The sequence below is a fragment of the Ostrea edulis genome, chromosome 2 (genome assembly GCF_947568905.1).
Source record: "Ostrea edulis chromosome 2, xbOstEdul1.1, whole genome shotgun sequence".
Lineage (NCBI taxonomy): Eukaryota > Metazoa > Mollusca > Bivalvia > Ostreida > Ostreidae > Ostrea > Ostrea edulis.
The window spans coordinates 60,869,322-60,893,871 of NC_079165.1; the positions used below are offsets into that span (position 1 = coordinate 60,869,322).

The 24,550-nt window shown below is 35.3% G+C and overlaps 1 protein-coding gene across 1 annotated transcript in view; it reads right to left on the bottom strand.

The window, feature by feature from the left end:
* The window catches only part of LOC125679998 (glutamate receptor 2-like), a 34,548-nt gene extending 12,381 nt beyond the window's left edge, over window positions 1-22,167 (bottom strand). Inside the window, exons 1-11 of the mRNA XM_056153418.1 lie at window positions 22,077-22,167; window positions 18,005-18,085; window positions 17,712-17,858; window positions 10,666-10,911; window positions 8,940-9,151; window positions 7,759-7,812; window positions 7,512-7,670; window positions 6,808-7,026; window positions 6,443-6,550; window positions 4,332-4,442; window positions 2,494-2,575 (exon numbers count right to left, since the gene is read on the bottom strand). Of these exons, the coding sequence (XP_056009393.1) occupies window positions 2,494-2,575; window positions 4,332-4,442; window positions 6,443-6,550; window positions 6,808-7,026; window positions 7,512-7,670; window positions 7,759-7,812; window positions 8,940-9,151; window positions 10,666-10,911; window positions 17,712-17,858; window positions 18,005-18,085; window positions 22,077-22,167 (1,510 nt within the window). The remainder of the gene's footprint in view (window positions 1-2,493; window positions 2,576-4,331; window positions 4,443-6,442; window positions 6,551-6,807; window positions 7,027-7,511; window positions 7,671-7,758; window positions 7,813-8,939; window positions 9,152-10,665; window positions 10,912-17,711; window positions 17,859-18,004; window positions 18,086-22,076) is intronic.
* Window positions 22,168-24,550: the final 2,383 nt, after the last annotated feature.

Here is a 24,550-nt window from a genome sequence, read left to right on the forward strand (position 1 = left end):
GTGCATGTAGTTGAGGGTAACATTGAAACATTTCACTCCGAGAAACCATTGTCCACCGAGGCGCAACCGAATTTCTTTTTGACTAGATTCTGTCGTAAATAAGCAAGACAATTTCAATGTCGTGAAATTCATTCTAAATTAACAAGTTCAGGGCGTTACTTTTCTGCTATTTACACGTTACATGTAGGTACTAATATACCTGTCAAGCTGCCCATTATCGTTTTACCGGTATATCTAGTTGAAATTTTTTTCTGTCTCCGGACTATGTATTTCCTCTCAATAGTGATTGGTGGAAAATACATAATGTGAAAATTTACAAGACTTTCATTGGTTGGAATGCTGTTCTTTGCAAGGGAGATAAGCTTTCCTATCTATGAAAAAAATATCATCTAGAATCACACTCTCGTGCTTTACCGGCAAGAGGAGATACAACCTTTATGCGCCTTTCCTGAGCTTGCCGGAAATACCGGAGAAGTTGCGAGTGTTTCGTCTATTGGCTCTTTGATTTAATGAAACTAAAAGAGACTGACATTTAACTGTTAAGAGTTTTAATACATATCCTTCGATACAAAAAAAAACCACGTTAGATTGACTCATTCCAGTGTAAGTGTGCCAAAGATTCAATGCACAAAATCGCGGTATGCACATCTACAAATGGTATGGTATACTATCATCCTATCAAAAAGGGTTTCATTTTAATCCCTTGAACAGTTTCAGAGAAAAAGTGCTTGAGAAATAGAAGAAATAGAGTAAAATTATATTCCTAAACTATGAGGAATATAACAAGGCTACAATATTGATTTGATTGTTTGTTTTACGTCCCGTTGAGAATTTTTCACTCATATGGAGACGTCACCAGCTTTAGGTGAAGTACCACAAACTTAGACCTATGCTTAGCACTCAGGGCCGTAGAAGTGAGGCCTCTTTAACGTGCCAACATCTGCCTCGATACGAGACCTCTGTTATTCAGGTTATATCTGAAAGACCCGTGATTCTCACCCCAACATGCCGAGCGTTTGGCAAACTACCTATTCTAACGTCTTCGGTTGGATGCGGCCATGGCACGAGCGGGACTCGAACTCACGACCTCCAGGTTACAAAGCGAACACTCTACCACTGAGCTACCGCGACCCGGAATCAGGTTGGAACAACAACCATACAAATTCATGCGGAAATCTTTAAAATTCTAATGTAGTGTAGACCCTTGTTTGTTCAAGTCCAAAGGTAGCTATAAAGACACATACCTAAGAAGATTCCAATCAAGATCATTATGTATTACATTTTATGAAAGATCAAATCTGATTGGTTTCTTCGGTCATGTGGCATTGCACTCGAAAGCGTCGCCTTTTGGATTCAACTCCAATGTTGTTGAAAAAAATGCATCAAACAATCAAAACCCAAGACACTGAAACCAGTTTCCAAAATTATGTTGCAAATGGAAACACTGTGAATACGGTTTGAGATACAATTCATTGCCAAATATTTGGAGCATACGAAGAATTATTCATCCACGAAATATCGTATCCTACCCGTGACATTGCCCTCGAGTGCACATGATTTTAACTGTGACAGAAGTTTTAGTAGGCTTACCAAAAGGCCCAAACTTTTCCCCTAAAGAGTACTCGTATTTGCAGTTTATCAAACGTATAATTATCCAATATACTGGTTGTAAATTAGCATGGCTACAAATATTGCAAGTTAACCGCAGCAGCGTGACCTGGGTCTACGAGCATCTCGATCATTTGTCATTAAGCATACTAGCACATTTTTATTAGTTTAATTAACATGGTACATTGTACATATTCGAGATTATTTGATTTCACATCAAATAGTCTGTATTGATTATGACACACCTCGTATGCTGGGTCTACGCGACCTAACCTGCATATCAGTTAATTTTATGCATCTACGTCACCGTTTGTACTTCCTGGATAAGACCCCAATCATTAAGCAGATTCAACTTCAGCAATATGACCCACATGCTAATTTCCAATACCAGGTAGCACTGCAGGAGCAGGTATCGTTTACCTCCTTAGAACGCTGGTGACCGTTATGGTCTGGGTACTGAGTGTTTTACTCCTCGCCTCCAGTGTGCCCCTTACAAGTTCACAGGGCGACTTCCCAGTTACCCCACAAAAATCATCATGCGACCGATCTCTGTCCATTTATGTATCTCCCGGGTGTACCATATACATGTATATGTATATATCATAATATATTGGTAAATGTATACTCGCGTCATATTATGCAATTGCAATTTTCTTTGCTTTTCCTGATAGAAATATCAATATCGAAGTTTTGACGCAGGCATTAAATATTTCCTCAAACTCCATCCACCCACCAAATGAAACGAAACAGAGCAATGGAAGAAATTGATGACTTATCATTTGGGATTTGATAAGCTATAAAAAGAGGAAAGTTTTGCGCAAAAACTATTAATACGGGGAATGCCTGTAATTGGCACAAACTGTTATGGAGAAAGTGACTAATTACCTTCAAATCGATCATTGTAGTTTGGGTCGGATGCATTTCCTCGAAGGTCTGCGTCCTTTTTGTACTGGAGAAATGGCGCTACCTAAGTTCATGTGAATAGACAAGAGGCCCATAGGCCTTAACGGTCACCCAAGTAACATGCACAATCTCTTCAATGGGCAGCTCAATCAAACAAGATGTTTATTATTTTCTAAAAAAAGAAATAGAATATATTATCCTTATAGCTTTCCAGATTCAGTCTTTTTTTTTAATGTGCAAATATGATAGAGCATTTTCAAATAATTCATCTATTGTATTTTCATTATATGATTGCCGCTCCCTAACTAGTCCAGGGTCATGAATTGCACAGGTTTTGTATTAATCTTCACCCTCTTCAAAACCATACGTTTGTATATAAAGTAAGAACGTAAAATAAACTGAAAAACATTTCTTTCTTTTAGTATGATAACTCTTTTACCTATTTAGGTCTGCCCTAGGGTCTGAACCCGTCATGCAGGGGTTGGGAAATTTACAATTTTAGTAGATGGCTACATGTTCTTCATTACTTCATAATCATGCATTAAGTATTCACAATACACAAAAGTATGGACATTTTTAAAAAAAGATTTAATTCATTAAATATATGTTCTCTATACATGTAAATATGTAAACCCGTATACCCATTTGATCTCTGCCCTAAAGCCGAAACCCCTGGTCCAATTTCCAGCTTTGGTTGGCTATATGTTTCATGGCGGGGGCATAAAAATCACAATTTTTATAGATTAAAAGGCGTTTTACTATATATCCATTGTGGTTCGCCCTATCGTCTAAACCCCTGGTCCAGGAGTAGGGTATTTTACAATCCTGGTAGACAGATACGATTTTTTTTCCTAAGATCATGCAAACAGCATTTCTTCACAATGCACAGAAACAGAGAAGATAATTAAATATTCACTAAATACCCACTTGAGTCTGAACCCTTGGCCCTAGGGTTAAGATTTTAAAAATTTGGTAGAGGTCATACTCTTTAAAACCAAACTTATCCTTTCTCTCCTCGCTGGACAGGGTTAAAATATTTTTACAGAATTAATGAATCTCCCATGTCCTGGCTTTATTTTCCCTCTTCATTATCATCATGTACTTGGTCTTTTTATGTGTGTGTGTGTGTTTTGGGGTGAGTGGTGGTTTTGTTTTGGTCCAGTAGTGTAAGATAGGTTTTAAAAGAAACAACGCATTTTCAATATATGAGCCATAAAGTCTCGACCTAGCGCCATAATATTACAATTTTGGTAGAGGCTCCCTTACTCATCATGACTATACACACAGTTTCTCTGCTAGATACATTTGTCTCTGAATAAAACACGATTTTTAAAGACCGCATCATTTTTAAGGTACTGACCCAATCCATTTGGTCTCAGGGAGACGGCTAGTGACCATGGAAATATCAATTTTAATTCCCTTTGCCTTATACATGTTTCATACAATTTGAAGAAAATAGGCCGTGTGTTTCAGAGAAGTTGACAACGCACGACGAACAACTACCAATCGCCATAGGTCATCTGAGTGACTCAGGTGACCTAACAATTAGTAATATTAATCTGAGTGACTCAGGTGACCTAACAATTAGTAATATTAATCTGAGTGACTCAGGTGACCTAACAATTAGTAATATTAATCTGAGTGACTCAGGTGACCTAACAATTAGTAATATTAATATGAGTGACTCAGGTGACCTAACAATTAGTAATATTAATCTGAGTGACTCAGGTGACATAACAATTAGTAATATTAAGTTACACTTATTTGTTAGTCTTGTCTGATGTTGCAAATAAAAATTACTAGTAATTGTAATTACTTACCAAGATGGTGGTTATTCTGATTAACCCGTCACGCCGGGTCATGTTTCGTCGGAAGGAATTCTTGTCGTCTGCTCCGACAACTGTGAAGCCACGGCGGGTCCATTTTCCAATCTTAAAAAATAAGATAAACGAGGTTTTACGTACAGACTAATTATATAGTGGAACTAAGCCAATTCTCTTTAACTTTGATTTGTTTATTGGCATGACCAGTTCTGGTCATTATTACGAATGTCAATAGTTTCTTGCATTTTCACATGCCATTTTTCACAGCTTGCTTCATTTCTTGTCATTGGTATTGATAATCTGGATGGGTTTCTTTTTTCATAAAATGCATAATCACTTAATAGTCTGCAGCTGAAGAGCCTAATCGCTCCAATCGCGTATTCCTTTTTCAATAGTGGTTTCATCTTCATAAAAACCTCATAGAAATACATGCGCGGAAGTCTGACATCAATATTGAAACGTGCGTTAAATATCAATTCATACTATTGCACTTTTTCATACTTTTGTAGTTGAATAAATATATCGACACAAATTAGCTTGAATTTCCAATGCAGTTTATGGAAGGTCAAAATCATGGATACCGGTTCGCTGTTCAAAGTATATGTCCTCACTTTAATTAGTAAATAAAATGTCATAATTTCTCTTCTCATTCTAATACATTAACATATCTAAGGCAGAAACTCTCCGCCATGTTGATTTTTTTCTTTAGGCACCTACTACACGTATAAGCTATTAGCGGAAATTTCTGGGGACTGTTAGTACTTTTTGAGCACATCGGATACTCTATCTTAAAATCTTGTTGAATCCCAGACATATCTCGCTTTATATATATATATATATATATATATATATATATATATATATATAAAGCACAAACAAACAATTATAACACCCAACCTTACGTTTATCCCTAGGATCTAAACGATACATGTGAAAATCAATTAATTAATATATAAAGCACTAAATAATCACAACTAGGTACTGAAAACGTCGCTGGTTCGACCCCGGGCTGGGGCGAAAATTTTCAGTACCTAGTTGTGATTATTTAGTGCTTTATATATATATATATATATATATATATATATATATATATATATATATATATTTGTTTAGCTATTCACGTCATTTCGGACGGAAGTTAACAGAATTAAACGGTTTTATACAAAATGGTTTTATGCGCTGTTCACACGAAGAATTTGAAATTCACATTAAACGTAAGTTACTGCGCACTAGTGTAAGAACCTGGACTCCCTCCGCCATGTATAACTTGGGAGAGGGCCTACATGGGCTATGCCTATTGCCCAATCCTATTGAGTTTCTCAATAAAATATGTTTAAAATTAGAAATTTAAACTAAAACTTTATGCCGTTTTTATTATGTTGTTTTCTTTTTTGATTTTTTCTCACCCTTTCATCCCTCCCCTACCTACCACAGAAAAACAGATCGGCTACCTACTTGTATGTAGTCTAATTATATGTACCCGTCATCCATCTGGGGGGTTTTCAGTCTCCACGTACAGTCTATGATTTTCTGTTTCACAATAACATTGGGTTTCGTATTTGACCCCCATGCACTCTTCCATGGGAACTTGCATACATTGCGTATCCTGTTCAGGGTGAAATCTTCCTCTTACAATTTATCATAATTATGAATCATTTCAGTGATTTTCAAAACACATACAGACCTTCAAACACACAAACTTTCAATTTGATATTTTTTAAAAAAAATGAAAAATTGATGGATTCAAAACCATAGCCAGCAGAGAATGGTGTTGGATTAGAAGCGCCTGAGAATCGATTGAAAATCAACCGGTGCCAATGAGCACGTCGTTACTTATGCTCCGCGCTTAAAATGATCAGGTATAAAACAAAACCAACGGATGTTGTGTTGTCCCCAGCCTTCTACTTTGGGCAACGAATCCGGCAAGAGCGCTGCCTTTGGATCCAGTTAATGACTGTATAATACCACAAGAGTAATCAGATTAAGAGTTATACTCCATTTTCCGAATCTCAATCTTTTTAAGTCCGTGTGTCTATCTAACTTGGTTTTAATGATCAAACAGATATCAATTCTTATTTGATTAAGATGAAGAGTACGTGACAACTTACTTTGAGTGCTGGTTGATTGAGGCCTACTCTAGACACATGAATCTCGTAGTTTTTCCTGTATCCATTTTCATCAAAAGCCACCGGCCCTGTCAACCCGCTAAATTCTATCTACAGAGAATTAACCAAAAGATTAAGGGTCTTTTGTTTCGGGAAAGATTGTAGACAGTTCATGAAACAGAAATTTTTTCCACTAATCAAGAAAAAAAATTGTTTCGGTAGTAGTTTTCATAGAAAAGTACAAAGAAACTCTTTAGAGGGTCATAAAGGGGAGAGACTGCAGTAGCAAAATTATCAGTAATATGATATATGTATATTGAAAGAAGACATATATAGATAATACAAGGTCTCAAGTGTTTCGTGATTACCGACTTGAGCTCCTTTAGTATGTTTTCACCGTGCTGCCAAGGAATAAAGCCATGTTCTTTGTTAAAGCACTGGATTCCTTTGAGAATGACATCGCCATAGAAATTGTACATCTTTGTCCGTCGGAAATTTTCTTGAAACACGATCTCGTTTTGTGCAAGCATCCTTCTAAATGCAGTAGTAATGAGTTCCATGGCGTCCACTGCTAACGCGGCTTCCGACTACAAAATAACTGGAAACACTTTAAAGGTTGACCATATCTAACATAAGTAACAAAGGCCCTTCTCATTATATCTGATAGACTATTAAGAAGAAAATAATATTGCAATTCAAATACAGTAATGTACGATGACTGGTATAAGACATACTGGAGATTAATTACATTGGCTTGGTCAAGAACACATCTAAGAAATGAATTTCATTTTTGAAAATACATGAAAGTGTGAACTGCATACTTTATGGATCGTGTTTACTGCCTTTTGTATACTATTTCTGCTTGAAGAGAGCATCTATACCAAGTGTTTGAGGTAACTTTGAATACGTGTTATAGATTCTATATTAAAAGTGGTATCTCTTCATATCATGTGTTTTTATTTTCATTTACTTTGTATTCAATCGAACAGGAGTAATTGTAAGAGAATGAGTATTTTGGTCAAAACATGGAATATCATTATATTTTGCCAATACAACATATGCAGGTGCTTACCATGAGCGGCTGTCCGGCCGCGGGGTATATGTTTTGATTGGCTGTCCTCCACTTCCGAAGAAAGGACTTAACCTTTGGTTCTTCCGTATTCACCAGATCAAACCCTGTCACGTTCACTCCGCCGTGTATAAAATGTTCGAAATCAAGCTTAGAAAAATCCTAAAAGTAATGCACAATCAGTATTTCTGAGAACACATTTGAGAAAGATGCAGTGCTCATCATTGCAAGATACAGATCTCTTACTCACCATAGTAGAAAATAAATAGAAATATCCCTCTTTATTCATGCCAACTTCTGCAAGCTGAAAGAAGCATCAACATGACACACAGATTTAAACGTATTTTGGTTTAATTCAGAATGGTAGAAGAATGAGTGTGGGGGTGGGTGGGGTATTTACTTTTACACTGTGAGAGTAAGAATATGGTCACGTACGTAAGATTTGTGCGTTCAACGCGAACACGCTTTAATCTTTTACATTCCGGGAAATTTTCGTCCCGTGTTATTCTCAACCAAACGTACTGTAAAACGATTTCACTAGTTTTAAATTCACTCAAATCCATTTATTACTACTTTTGGGTAATCGATGAATTTGAATTCACTCAGTTCTGAATTCGTCCATCCAGAATTAGGGCGCAAATGGGCGAAAATAAAATTTGGCAAATATTTCCGGTAGACAGTATTTGCCGGAAAATCTTGATGAGATCAACAATTATACTTAATTTCACATATCATCACATTAAGAATAGTTTTCTACCCAAACTGTATATTAAGTGCTAATTGAAAGGTATATCAATAAAAAGGAAATACCATTTCATTTTGAAAAAGCATTCACAATTTCAATGAATTGCCTTAGCTCACATTACCCATATAGAGGCATACACCTTTAAAATATTATAGTACTTTCTGTTCAATTAGATGGTAAACCAGGTCTTCAGACCATAAACTGAGAATACATTCAAGTCAAAATTTTGATTACGGATACCTTAACAATTATCTAGCGCAGCTGTTAAAAACAATTGGCCTGGAGGTTATAAAACGTTTTTGAGCCCGTTGTCATAATCAAACTCAAACTCCGTGCTCTAAATTGTACTCATACTCAAAAGTGGTTACAAAACTTTTATAAAATCATTCTCGCACTCAATTGGAGTACTGCTCAAGATTTTTTGAGTGTGTTTCGAAGCTTGCTCAGAGTTGTACTCAAAACAAACATGACTTTGAGTATGATCACAGTAAAAGTTTTATAACCTCCAGGTCTGGTCTCATTCATGCCACAAAGTAGTTGTGTTGGTATGATATACTGTCTGCAGAGTAATTTAAACTCAACCATATTTTCAAACACAAATCACCTCAACCATCTGTGGACCCTGTTTTATTCTATTCTAACGTCATTAATCAAGATGATGTGATTCACTAAGAGCTAGATATTACCTGTTTCATGATTAATTCATAGGATTCTTGAGAAGACAAATCGAATATGATGTTCCGGAAGTTGGCGTCGCCATACCTAAACGTGATGGAGTCAATAAACCTGAGCTGCTCGTGAGCGTAGTTAATGTCTGACAGACGTATGGCTAGCATAGTTTCCTTGTTGGACATATCTTCATAAAAGGCACTCATAACTTCATTAAATCGTTGTAATCCTAGAATAATGAATGCAAACACGTTCATTGAATATAATACGTATACAATACATGGTGATTTAATTCTGTAAACTGTGACATCCAACCGTAGATGAATATTTTAGAGATTTTAGATTAGCATTCATAACCACAAAATAAAGTAACAATTGTCTTCTTGAGTCTAATAAAATCTGCATACTCAAGTTAAAAGTTTCAGTAAACTTTTCTATATGAACTCGTGTTGTAAATATTGAGTTTTCAAAGAAAACCAGTGTAATAAAATGAATGCAGGATACAGCAAACCACGAAGAAAAAGCGGACGCCTGTATGTATTTCATTAATGAAATAATGAATACTACACCAACTTATCATGAAAATCTGTGACAAATTCGATTTGTTTTGACCTGGTGCACACAGATATGATCTCCATTACCACAATAGACGGGCTGATAAGTGTTAGCGCACAATGTGCACGCTGACGTAAAGTGAGTATTGTCATAGATTAAAATAAAACACTAATTGAGGATGATAGAATGCATAACGATATTTGTGTTCGCTCTGTAACGATGTTAAATACAGATATGACTTCTCCCGTATTTGTCAGAAATTTAATTGATGGAAATATGACAAAATTGAACCCTGAGCAACCAGAGACCTCATACATTCTGAGAAACATTCCAATAATTTGATTCTAATGCATTTTTCTGTTAGTTTGCGACTAGAAACGTGCCAATTCCTCGAACGGTAGACTTGTTTTAAATTACATCTTGCAAGTAAACACTATTCTGTTTGACAAATGATACCAAACTCCCGCTGAAAGCAGAGATATTATATTTCTTTTGCATGCTGTACAAGAGATGTAATGATGCAGTCGGAGAAATATGGTGCCGTACTCTTAATGTCTCAACCGTAATGCATTACTGATATTGTGTTTGAATAAAAACAACGACTCATATGATTGTAAAACACTTACCATTTATATGCCATTATGTAGTCGCTAGCTTCGGATCCCCTCACGTCCATTCATTTATTTACAAATTTGTTTCCGCCTTACATTTAAATGGAATTTCCCAATCATATACTATTGAACACATGTAGGGATCAGCTAGATTGGATTGTCTGTAGCTAGATTGGGTTGTCTGTGGCTGAATTGGGTTGTTTGTAGCTAGATTTGGTTGTCGTAGCTAAATCGGGTGGTTTGTAGCTAAATTGGGTTGTCTGTAATTAGATTGGGTTGTCGGTAGCTAGATTGGGTTGTTTGTAACTAGAGTTGGTTGTCGTAGCTAAATCGGGTGGTTTGTAGCTAAATTGGGTTGTCTGTAATTAGATCGGGTTGTCGGTAGCTAGATTGGGTTGTCTGTAGCTAGAGTGTAACCAGAGTGGGTTGTCTTTATCTAGATTGAATTGTCTTTATTGTTGGTGCATTAATACTTATCCTTATTCACTCCGGCTACGAGCGGACTCAGGAGCCCCATGCTATCTATTTACATTCCTAAACAACAGTGTTTATCGTTTCTTTTTTGATAAATGCTCACCTTCTGTGGAGTCGTACAAATATATCATATTTCTCCAATTGTAATGTCGTATCATGTCTACAATTGCCATGGTAAAAGGTGGTTTCATGTGGATTTGAAAGTTCCTCTTGGTATTCACAACCGTTGTTAAACACGGACAAACATAGGGCACGTGAAATTTCCTGGTAAAAGACTCTATAATTTCGGCAGACTTCGTGTCCTTGGAGCCAAAAAATAGAAACACACCGGTTGCCATCTGATCACAAACTACAAGAGCGTAGAGTTTCGTTAAACAAATTGGTTTTGAAAGAACTAATGAACGGTCTAAAATATGCATTAAAGATTAATAGCATCAATTAGTGTTTGAGAAGTTGTGATATACATTGTACTAATATTTTCTCGCTTACGCAGTTTTGCATCTCCCTCGACTTACTACCTAGTAAACAAGATATATTCTAGATCGCAAATCTCGAGCGCACGAGCTGTTGGAGCTGCCATCGCCATATTGCACAACATACACGTAATCTTAGACTAGTTAGTAATTTCGGTCAACAAAGGAACATATCAAAACTACACGTACATGTATTCGGTGTTTTAATGTTGAATGGTCAGTATTCCCGGTGTTATAGTATAGAATTCCCGCCTCTTGCGCTGATGGACCCAGGTCAGATTTTCTCCTAAGGAGTAGTGAGTCTTACAATGTAGTGCAGATTTCCCCCCATCCCCCATGTACAAGTCAATATCGTTTCCTCCATGGCGGAAAATCCGCTGTAGGTCAGAATCCCCCACCTCGTATCACGCTTGTGTTACTGAACCAATTTTGGCCTCTCATCACATGGAATGATTTGTTATCCAATCACCATGATATGGATTACATAGACAGACAGACGAGTCAAACGTAGGGAATAACTAACGCTAAACACTTTAGGGTTGATAAAGTAACACTTGATGAATATTCCACCTTATAGTTCATAGCCTTGAGTTTCGATCTTCATAAAAACCCCTTGAGAGTAATTGATGGGCAAAACCTTGGTACATAGGATAATAGAACCTAGCAAAGTTCATTTTCCTTCTCAAGAAGAGAGAAAGTTATTATGTATCTATATCTGTCAAGTAAATCAATCGATTACAAATGTAAGAACAGAAGATGAAATTAAAACCCCAAAATAATAAAAATTGTGGTAGAATAGCAAACCATTACTTGCATGCTCACTTTTGAAAAATAAAACAAAATGAATGTCAGATGGACTTAGGGGGAACGACAAACTTTTAATATAACATCATCCGATTATAGTATTCCAAATGCATGCACGCGAATTCATTATGCAAACAGGTAGCATTAATCTCCATCTAGTAAATGTATTCTGGTGATCGAAGCAAAAGGAAATGATTGCAAGGTGATGGGAAAGCGTACTACCTGTCATTTCGGAGGAAGAGTTATAATGAAATATTCTTCTCATGGGTCTGAGATCCGTTTTCTCGAGAAGGATCATTCTAAGGTCCGTTTCTTAGGGGAAGGGATTTACATACGGAGGGAATTATATGCTATAACATCGGTATTAGCAAAGATTAACTGAAATCATATGCATCTGTCATGAAAAATAAAAAAGGATTTTTTAAAATTGATAATACAGGGAACGAATTGAAATTATAAGCATCAAACATTCTTTTTGAAGAATTTATCGATGTGTAAACTCCGGACATTTTACTCACAAACTTAACATAAAAGTGCTTCGTACCTTTATTGAGTTTGAGAGTAAACTGTCCAGAGTTTACACATCGATAAATTCTATAAATAGAATGTTTAATCCTATAATATTATGCGACAATTGACATTTTTAGGTCAATACGATGCTTTAGCTACACGTACCTGAGAAGTACCTGTACAATATTCACTGAGCACAGAGGGCGAGGTGAATATTGTTTTCCGACGATAGTTCAAGCATAGTATTGCCGAGAAAAACACCAGTCATTGTTTTATCATATGATTGAATAATTTAAAACTCGAATCTGGCTACTAAAGCCTACGAAACGATACCTGGTCGACCATCTTTGTATACAGCTAGAGTGCAACACCAAGTCAAAAGTTATTAGATAAGCACGGGTTTTGTTTATTATTCTACTATATACTTTAAAACATTGAAACCGGTTACTAAAACATATAGAACTTACTACACGATATCTGATCCGTCATCTTTAGGTCGGGTTAGATGTTACTATCATTCAACGATTGTTACTCCAGATCGTAATAGAAGTTACCTTTATTACAATCATGGTGCAAAATACTAGAAGTTCAAAGTGAGTAGAGAAGAGAGTTTTCATTGAGTGACCTAATATCAATGTGCAGTCCTGTCAATTTTGAAATTCCCAATTTTATATTTGACCTGATGTTGAAACCAAAGGTTATATTCACCTGAAAGACACGTACAAGTGAACATAGCGTTCTATTTCCCTACGTTGTTGGATCTCGGGCAGCCAATCAGTAAGCACGGAATTATTTGATCGTATGCGGTACTAAATCATGAAATTTAATATTTCTTCATTTAGAGCAGTAATATATCTAGTCAAGAGTTAACTGCAGTATGTATGCTTTATAAAATATTTTAATTGCAGTGTATATCATATGTGATGCTCTTAGAGTTCCGTCAAATAGTTGTACATCATTTTCTTTCTCAGCCACTGTGTAGCATATCACAACGAGGCGAGAATTCCATTGACATCGAAAGCAAGATTTCGATGCAGTCTAACGGACTGGTGACGCTCTGATAGGACTTTGATTCCACAGGTCGTAAGTTCAACTCCGAGCTGGGGGTGCATATGGGTATCTATCTATCTATCTTGTACGTGTGTTGAATGTACACTACATGATGATTTCATAACAAGAAGATATATCAAATAAGAGTAATTAGTAGTAAATTCTATAGCTGCAAGAATGTAGTCCTCTCCGACTAGTGGTTTTGGGAGAGGGCTACAACTCCTTAGGATCTCTGTAATGGTGCAGATGCGGGAGTGATTCACTCCCGCAACATTTTCAATCATTCTAAACATTTGCTGATTTTCTTACTTAAACAAAAATGATATTGTATGTTTCTTAGTCAATTTTTAAATTCATAACCTCTTATGATTTGCAAGACTCTATTCTTTCACTTTTAACAATTTCAATATAGTCCAATTCCTTGATTTATATTGTGCGCCATGTTTGATGTACTGAAGCTGGCGTTCCGGTTGTCAAGTTATTTCCATACATGTCCATATAAGGTAGTGTTTAGATTAATGTACGGAAGGCAAAGAGATTTTGTCGGTATTGGAAATTGATATCAAGTTAAACAAAGAACAAAATAGTGTAATTTTTTTCTGCCACCGTATGATTTTCCTTTCTTTGTCGGAATGGCTCGAGTCCATGTTTAACAACTGCATTTTCGCGCTGATAGTCAACGTTTTTGGTTTTTATACGCCTGTCTTTAGACGAGGTATATTATGGTAGAGCGATATCTGTATGTCCGTCTGGTCCTGCGTTCGGTTTTTCTGTTTTTAATGTCATTTCTCTGTCACATATCAAGCTGAAACTTGCTATACAGTGTCATTTCATTGTGGATCACTCTAGATCATGTTGCAATTGTGATCCATTTCGACCTCTCTTGCAGGAGTTGTGCCCCTTTATTTAAGAATTATTGTTACATCATGAGAGGTATATAATTTTTCCGACAAACTCCTCCCACAATTTTCAAGTGAGGACCACCATGTTTTACAGAGTGTTTGTATGGGTATTAAAGATGTGCATGTGGCAAGGATTTTGATTTTCTTAAATTTAAAAAAAAAAAAATTATTTTGTTTTTTGAAAATTACAGGTTGTTGAACTTAGTCCGTTTTGAGGAAATATTACAAAGAGAGTATATAATTTGTCCAGTGATCTTCTCCCACAGTTTTCAAGTGAGCACCTTCTTATTTTGCAGAGTATTTATATGGGTATGGAAGGTGTGCATGTGGCAAAGATTGAGATTTTCTTTAATTTTTAAGAAAATTACAGGTTATTGAACTCAGTCAGTTTTGAGGAATTATTACATAATGGGTATATGATATATCTGTTTTTCCTTCCACAGTTTACAAGTGAGGACCTTCTTATTTTACAGAGTATTTGTGGATATGGAAGATGCGCAAGTGGCAAGGATTTTGATTTTCTTCAATTTTAACAAAAATTACAGGTTGTTGAACTTAGTCTGTTTGAGGAAATATTGTTTTGAATAAAGGACATGGTTTGTCCTTTCACCTCCTCGCACAGGTTAGAGGCTAGGGTTTTTGGGAAAAAAAATTGAAGATGTGCATAGTGCAAGGATTGTGATTCTCAACAATTTTTAATTTTCTCTGATGTTTTAGATATTTACAGGTTGTTGAACTTGGTCAAATTTGGGGAAATATTTTACACACAAAACTCTTGGTTTGTCTATCTACCTCCTGTTACAGTTTTAAGCTAAGACCCTTTATTCATATAATGCAAAGAAAGTATGTCACAGCTTGACGATGGCTGATACTATCTGAAGCCAAGTTCTACAAATTATGACCTAAGAAAAACACCCTATGTAAGCAATTTCACGGGCGTATTATGTACCGTTTGCGGTACTCTTTTTCGGTCTTTTCCACTTATGAGATCTCGCGATAACAGGCACAGCCGAGCAGATGAAGAATTTTGCATGTTGTACATGATATTTAATGAAAAACACCTTTATTAGACATGCCCATGCAAGCCCAAAGTTGGTACTCTTTTTAGTGTAAACAACATTAAAGACAAATACACGGAACTTATTATAGGTTATTTATAAAAATATTTTGCACCATTACAAAGATCCTATCCTACATTGTTGCAGCTATAAATGCCATTATTCTATGGCATGTCAAACGTTTCAATCATAGTGTTTAATTTTGCATTTCTGTTGTATAATTCCCATTTCTATTTATAATTTATATTTGTATAGTTTATCTTCCATATGTATTTTAATCATAATATATATATATATATATATATAGCTTATGGCTTGACAGTCGAACCATTGTTAAAACCAATGAGATCCTTTGTAACATGTACATCAAAGTAAACATTTTCAGGATATGATTCAAAGACAGAATTATGCAAATGAAAATAATATAATACAAATGAAAATTACACAATGCAAATGGGAAAAAAATCACTCAATACAAATAGAAAATATACTATAGAAATGACAAATCATACAACACAAAAGGAAAAGATTGAATACGGCAACGTTTGACCATTGATGTTCTGAGTGGACAACAGTTGAACACAACGAGTACTTCAAGTAGATAGCTTTGAGGCGAATGTTGCTTTTCTCCTACTCTTTCATTCCTTGCAATAAGTCTTACTCATCAAAGTTTTCTCGGTACTAAACACATTTACAGTGGTCTCGTAGGACTCCGCATGTCCCCTTGGTACTATTCAGGAAATACATGAATCTCATTGCTGAAATACAGTTTAATTTACGTTCGACTGGTGTGAAATTTTTATGTACAATTTTGTTGAATTGAGACGTTTATTTAATTAGACTTTCTTTGTAATTACAGAATTTCTCGATTAACTTCGTGTAAAGATTGGAAAAGTCCCATTTGATTTTTCAATTAGAAACTAATCTATTTAAAAAAGAAAGTATACTGAGTTCATCCATCTTTTAATCTATTTCCTGCAAGATTGCTTCATAAATATGCACGACGATGTGGGATTTCAGATATGTTGTGACAGATTGCTCTGTAAATTTTTCGAATTCTTTGAATCTGTAATTTGTAGCTTCTGTTTCGACCTAAGCTATATATTATTGAATCAATTGTGACAATAAAGATAGAAATACAGATAATTTCTACTAGTGACCGAATTCAATAAGAATAGTATGATTAAGAATAGCACAGCGCTAAGCAGGAGACCAGCTCTTAATTGTATAATCGCTTGGCATGCTAGGTAATAAATTAGCTCTATGGCGTGTAAAAGCATGTAGAATCCGCTGCTCTGTCGATTTCAGAGCTATACAATAAACACGCAAATGCAATTAATTCTCGTAAATTCTTATTCTTCGTGAAGGGAAGGCAAGTTAGTATATTGTAAATGCTGCTGACCTTTTCGAATGTATAGTTTAAACTTGAACGCATGTGTAAACTATAAATATACTTAGGTACGTCAATTTTACTCGGATAGCCTAGTCGAATACTCGGAGATTTTAGTCGAGTACTCGCTAACAATGATTCTGACGGATATCGACCTTTAATATGATACAACATGTTTGTAGTCCCTCCACAAAATGTAAGTTCGGTTAACACATAATGTACATTTCACTGTTTTTCCATCATGAGATCTTTTAAAGTATGTCCAAACAGTGGATTTCGGAGATATGTTTACAGACCGACATCCAAATTCAAATGATGATTTATTTGAACATGAGCTGTTTGACTTTACCCGTACATGAATTTTACTCACAAAAACACGAAAGCGTTTATAATTTATGAACATTACTAACAACGCTAATTTTAACGACGAGTACTCGACTATGGAAAATTTAGGTCATTGATCGGTACGACCGAGCGATAGTCAAGTACTCGTTTACACACACACACACACACACACACACACACACACACACACACACACAGATATATATATATATATATATATATATATATATATATATATATATATATGAATTTATGTAGCTCCGTGAGGCCACGTCGAGCACTCTAGAAGATTATATCGGATATTTATCCCACTATATATATATATATATATATATATATATATATATATATATATATATATCACTTCCCTCTTTTGTCAATGTGAGTTTTTATCGGAAAATGGTTGGATCTTAGTACTTCATTCCGTATAGCCATTGTTGAAAACCAGAATCAAATTTAAAACATCTTAAAACCCCGTCTTTTGAAGTGATGTATCTTAATACCTAATCTTAAATAAGGAGGGATTGTCTATTTCCATCTAAATGTGTATAAGCGTCTCTTTTGATACTGGTCTACTACTGTCTGAGCGCTGTGATCTTAGAACAGAATACACCTACGTGAATTGGCTAAGGAACAACTGTTCCTAGCATTGGTGATGTTTTCCAGCAACTGCAACTTGAAATTGGGAGCTTTAGCGTTGAAGTTATCGAATTCAAACTTAAATGCTGATCGTGGCTGCTGATCCACATATCCATAGATGGTACCTACACATCCAAAACAAAGCCAATTCGAGAATTACCAAATTTGAAACTAACAAAAAATTGTAAATGGTGATTTTGGAGAAGGTGGCAAATATTTTAGAATATTCCGATTTGACTGAGGTAAAATGAAAGAAACCGTTAGTGCTTACCCACAGGAAGGTTCAGGACTACTGACTTTGGCTTCTCCTCTTGCCGTTTGATACGAAACAATTGAGATCCCCAGGGGCAATCTGTACAAAAGAATCACATATCTAAAGCTGACCAAAAACTCTCGTCAAGTTTATACAGTGTGAATAATGAATAGCTGACTATCAAAATCTCATTGCATTTCATATCTAAAAATCATACGTAAGAGACAAAAGAAAGCTATGAGTTTAATGAATACTGCAAGATGCCATATTTTTTTTTTAGAGCTCTAATGTACTATGAGCTTGTTAAATCTGGATATGGTAAAAAAAAATAGTGTTTTTGTTTATAATAATTTCATTACATCAAAGGCTTACAAGAAGGCCTTTTTTGCTTTTCGTAACTTTAACATGCATCTCTCAAAACCCTAACTTAGCGTGAAATGAGACGAGAATCCAGAGTTTATTCCGTAATTCCACCAAACAATTCCCCCCGAGACTCTCCCTTTCATCTTCCCAACATGCACAGTAATCTTGCGTTACATCTCTAATGGCGAAGCAGTTATGGTTCAAACATTGAATTTATGAAATGTGACCGGTAGAGATATGGTCGAAAATAATTCGATTTTAAGAATTTCATTTAGACCAATTAACACTAGGATGCATTTTCGAAGGAGTTGAATGTAAAGAAAATGAACATTCTGTGTCGAGAACACTCTACAACGAACGGAGAGAGAGAGAGAGAGAGAGAGAGAGAGAGAGAGAGAGAGAGAGAGAGAAACAAGCTCCTCCGCTAACACAACCGCACGAGCAAATTGCTAAAACTGTGCAAGTACTGGTACAATACTTTTTCATTGGCCCAGACATATTATTTATTTGTTGCTTAACCCTATGGTTTGGAAAAGACTAAAGAATTTGTGGCAGAAGGATTTTTCTTCAATTTTGTATTATACAGAAAAAATGAAGCTTTCAAACAGAATGAGAAGTTGTAAATTCATTAATTTTGTTGATATATTTTCCAAAACATTGATTCTTAAAAGCCTCTAAATGAATCCGAAATTTTGTATGACAATTCAGTTTCTCGCCCAATAAGTCAGAGATTCATATCCTTCACATTTTTATTGTCTTGTCTTCACGTTTGAGGAAAGATGTTATAATATGTGCAAATTTTAAACTGCCAAACTCCTAGACTGTTCCCATCGATTCTAAATTTCAATATAATGATTGCAATTTGCATACATCAAGGGCCAAAAGGTTATAATTTCCTATCTACCAGTACTAAAAGTTTTCATATCTACATGTATATAATTAGAAGACATGACTGTGCTTTAATCTAATACAACGGTTGATTGCCGTTGCCTACGTTGTGTTGATATTAACAAACTAGTTTATAAAGATAAAAAAAAAAAATCTTGTTATAGTACAACAGTGACCAATCACTACACTTTTGTTATAATACAACTAACCAATCACTACACTCTTGTTATAATACAACTAACCAATCATTACACTGTTGTTATAATACAACAGTGACCAATCACTATACTCTTGTTATAATACAACTAACCAATCACTACACTCTTGTTATAATACAACAGTGACCAATCACTACACTCTTGTTATAATACAACAAACCAATCATTACACTGTTGTTATAATACAACAGTGACCAATCACTATACTCTTGTTATAATACAACTAACCAATCACTGCACTCTTGCTATAGTACAACAGTAACCAATCACTACACTCTTGTTATAATACAACAGTGACCAATCACTACACTCTTGTTATAATACAACAGTGATCAATCACTACACTCTTGTTATAATACAACTAACCAATCACTACACCTTGTTATAATACAACAGTGACAAATCACTACACTCTTGTTATAATAGAACTAACAAATCACTACACTCTTGTTATAATACAACTAACCAATCATTACACTCTTGTTATAGTACAACACCAACCAATCACTACACTCTTGCTATAGTACAACAGTGACCAATCACTACACTCTTGTTATAGTACAACTAACCAATCACTACACTCTTGTTATAGTACAACAGTGATCAGTCACTACACTCTTGTTATAATACAACTAACCAATCACTACACTCTTGTCATAGTACAACAGTGACCAATCACTACACTCTTGTTATAATACAACTAACCAATCACTACACTCTTGTTATAGTACAACACTAACCAATCACTACACTCTTGTTATAATACAACTAACCAATCACTATACTCTTGTTATAGTACAACTAACCAATCACTACACTCTTGTTATAATACAACTAACCAATCACTACACTCTTGTTATAATACAACAGTGACCAATCACTACACTCTTGTTATAGTACAACACTAACCAATCACTACACTCTTGTTATAGTACAACAGTGATCAATCACTACACTCTTGTTATAGTACAACAGTGATCAATCACTACACTCTTGTTATAGTACAACAGTGATCAATCACTACACTCTTGTTATAGTACAACAGTGATCAATCACTACACTCTTGTTATAGTACAACAGTGATCAATCACTACACTCTTGTTATAGTACAACAGTGATCAATCACTATACTCTTGTTATAGTACAACTAACCAATCACTACACTCTTGTTACAGTACAACTAACCAATCACTACACTCTTAATATAATACAACAGTGACCAATCACTACACTCTTGTTATAGTACAACTAACCAATCACTACACTCTTGTTATAATACAACAGTGATCAATCACTACACTCTTGTTACAGTACAACTAACTAATCACTACACTCTTGCTATAATACAACAGTGACCAATCACTACACTCTTGTTACATGTGAAGTATAAAATAAGATACAACCCTAACCAATCACTACACTCTTGTTATAATACAACAGTGACCAATCACTACACTCTTGTTATAGTACAACACTAACCAATCACTACACTCTTGTTATAGTACAACAGTGATCAATCACTACACTCTTGTTATAGTACAACAGTGATCAATCACTACACTCTTGTTATAGTACAACAGTGACCAATCACTACACTCTTGTTATAGTACAACTAACCAATCACTACACTCTTGTTATAATACAACAGTGATCAATCACTACACTCTTGTTACAGTACAACTAACTAATCACTACACTCTTGCTATAATACAACAGTGACCAATCACTACACTCTTGTTACATGTGAAGTATAAAATAAGATACAACCCCATTCTTTTAATGTTGCACCACGTTTCGTGAGGATGTATATGTCAATTTCAATTGGTAGAATTGGCCGATAAACTCTATTTTTGTAACAATACATAAGCCTTAGTTTTGTTTCAATAGCAATGTATTCACCGCTCTTGCCCAATACCTTAAAATGAAGACATTTTCGTAAAACACATTGCTTGATGTAACTTACACAGGAGATAAAAAGAAAAACTCGTTGATTGTAACAATACAGTACTTCGGAGTCTCTTGCTTTGCCTGACTTCAACCACTGAGAATACGTTTTATAGCCAATGTGTTACGGTAATAGGTAATTCAATAACATACTTTGATATTAGTAGAGCTCTCCCGAAATATTTCCATATTTGCATTTTTCCCCAGAAAAACGTATGGATTTTCCACAGTCAAATTCGTTTATTCAAAGGAGAGCGTACACACAATATAATGGGAAATATTTATATATTTGCCCACTATGTAGTTTATGCCCCGTACTTTCCGCACATAACAATATCCAATATCAATAGCATCGGATCAGAAATACGCAGAGGTGCACATCAAATATAGAATTGCAAATGGTTGCCTAGAGTGTTTCTCAAACTGTTATCTTTGATAAAGCATTTGTAACATCAAAATTATGCTGAGATTTAAAACTCTTCTAAAGTCCTCATTTAATCGACTTATTGTTCAATCTTCAAGATGTTCAACAAATTAGATCTTGTTTGACAAGAAGTAGGAAATGACGGTGTCTGGAGTTTCTCTCAACTTATCGAAATACAATATATCTAATTCATCTACAACTAGGAACACTATAATTTAAAACAGTAGTAAAATTGAGATCAAATTGTACTCACCCTGCTGATAACTGTGTGATGATGAATTGATGATTACTAGAGACGACAAAACAATGATAATTATAACAGTAACACATTGTTCTGTCCTCATTGTCGGGTAATGTAATAATGGCACCGTCACTACCGAGTATGTAAGTAAAAGAAGGTTTCACCAACACGTGGTGCGCGGAGACCACATTTTCTTCTATTGATCGAAAGGTTTATTCCAATAAATTTAGATTTTTGCTTCAGAAACTATTCGGGATTGAACTTACACATCATATCGACACCCCTAGTGACTTCGATAATGATTTAATTTTGCTATTTCCATCACACAAGAATGTGGGAATCCGCTCTGTCTTCGGGGGTTATATCATTTGAGGATTTGGTACGATTATTTCCTATTGATTAAGAATCCTTTCGTCTCTGTTATTGTGGAGATTTTGAACACTTTCAATCTTTTTCAGCATTTCTCCAGAGGACTATTTCGGAAGTCAGCACGTGCTTTTGGCCAAACTTGAATCGGAAATAGACAATGGTATCGTATTAACGGTTCTTGACTTGTATGCCGATCTCTATTGGGATTTCATTGCGTGATTGTTACTTTAAAGTCGTTCATATTCTGCAACTGTCTTCTGTAAAGCAGTGAATAACTCATTGCTCTATTTTTGACAAGAAACGTATGCTAACTCTTACAAAATGCAATTCAACGAATCATTCACTTGGGTTTTTGAATTTAAAATTGGTGACAAGAAAAACTTGATTTTTGTTTTGTTTTGTTTTGTTTGCTTCTACATCGCATGAACGACCGGGAATCACAGCCCGTTTGTGTTTCCTAATGACACAATTTGCATTTAAGCTGACATAGTATATAACTCACAAGCAGGGAAAAGCACTCTGATAACTGAAATTTTTATTGAATTAAAGTGGACAAGGCATCAATTCTCCAACACGCTAACTTTTACAGGATATAGAGTTAAAATCTGATGGCATATTGTCAGCAACGGACTAGCGAATTTTCTCATAAATGATCAATGTTTCGCATGTGGTTAAACAGAAACTGAGTTTCATTAACTTTTAAAAACTAGTTAGAGCGAGAACTTTTAAAAATCAGTCATAGCGAGACGTGCTTCGCATTGGATTGTGAGTGTCATCCAGAGTATTTTCTCCCACCAACACCCCGCCGATCCTAATTTGGTATGAAAGAGGGAGTGTGATGATACTTTTTTTCTGTCCAAAAGAAGGGATTGCAAAGCCAAAGTGTACAAGTCAACCTTATTTGTTTCCCGATCTAGACCCGTCACTTCAGTATGCATCATATGTAAGGTATAAATGTACATCAGATCATAGATTAAAATGGGATAAAAATAAATTCCAAGAAGTTTTTGGGAAAAGGTCCATGTAGTCTTAGATTCTTTATAAGTTTTATTTCCAAGATAAATTAACTGTCACAAAAATGGTGGAGAGGTACTATTAATCTTTTAAAGTTTTTCGTCCTGCCTGTGTGAAAAAGACAGATGACTTTTACTATCGACTTTAAAAAAAACATGAACAAACATAGCTCGAGCGGATTTACAATTATCATCAGTACGGCAAGAGACAGAAAAATAAACGAGGGGTTTTTTTGTAACATAAAATAATTGTGATAAAATCCATTTTCGCTATACGCATTCAAAGTCGCAGCTAGTATTCAAAGCATCGGCTAAGCCGTTTTACCCAAAATCCATTATGACGCTAAAGCATTTTCAATAACGCTTGCATTTGCAAAATCACATTTGCAAGGGAGAATTAACGGACCGCTGTTTGTCACAGACCGTCATTTTTCATTACTTTTCCTACAATTATTACCAGTCAGTATACAGAAAATGAATAAGCTTATCACTACATTGTATCGACGAATAAGTATCGGTTCGAGCTCGAAAAATATTGGTCATTTATAGAGGTGGGAATAATATTATAATGATGTCAATGTATCCCCCCTGTGTGTGTGTGGGGGGGGGGGGGGGGAGGGGGGGGGCTGTATATTGAATTTGTACACCACTGATCAAAATATTTCAGCGGTTAACGTCCTGTTTGCTTGGACAGCAGATGAATTAGGTTGAATACAGTTTTTAAAGATATTCTATAAAGAATGTTTTGCGATGCAATAGCTACGTTAAAGTAGTCGAGATAATCTCACAACAGACATTAACTCATTGAGGTCTCATAAAAACCCTTTCAACTTAATGCCGTTGGTCAGGATTCCAAGAATGAGGAATTCTATCGCACAGAAACTTGATATTCGAGAATTACTAAATAAAAAAGAAGATTTTCTTTCACAAGAAAATAGAAGAGTAGAAAATAGTGAAGAGAACTTTTATGCATTAACAATGTCATATTGATACTTATTAAGATGCACAGACCAATACAAGTGTGGTTCATGCTATTCATATTTATTTATTTTTATTTTTTTGTTGTTGCTATTCTTATTGCATCTGATGAAAGTCTTTTGTGTG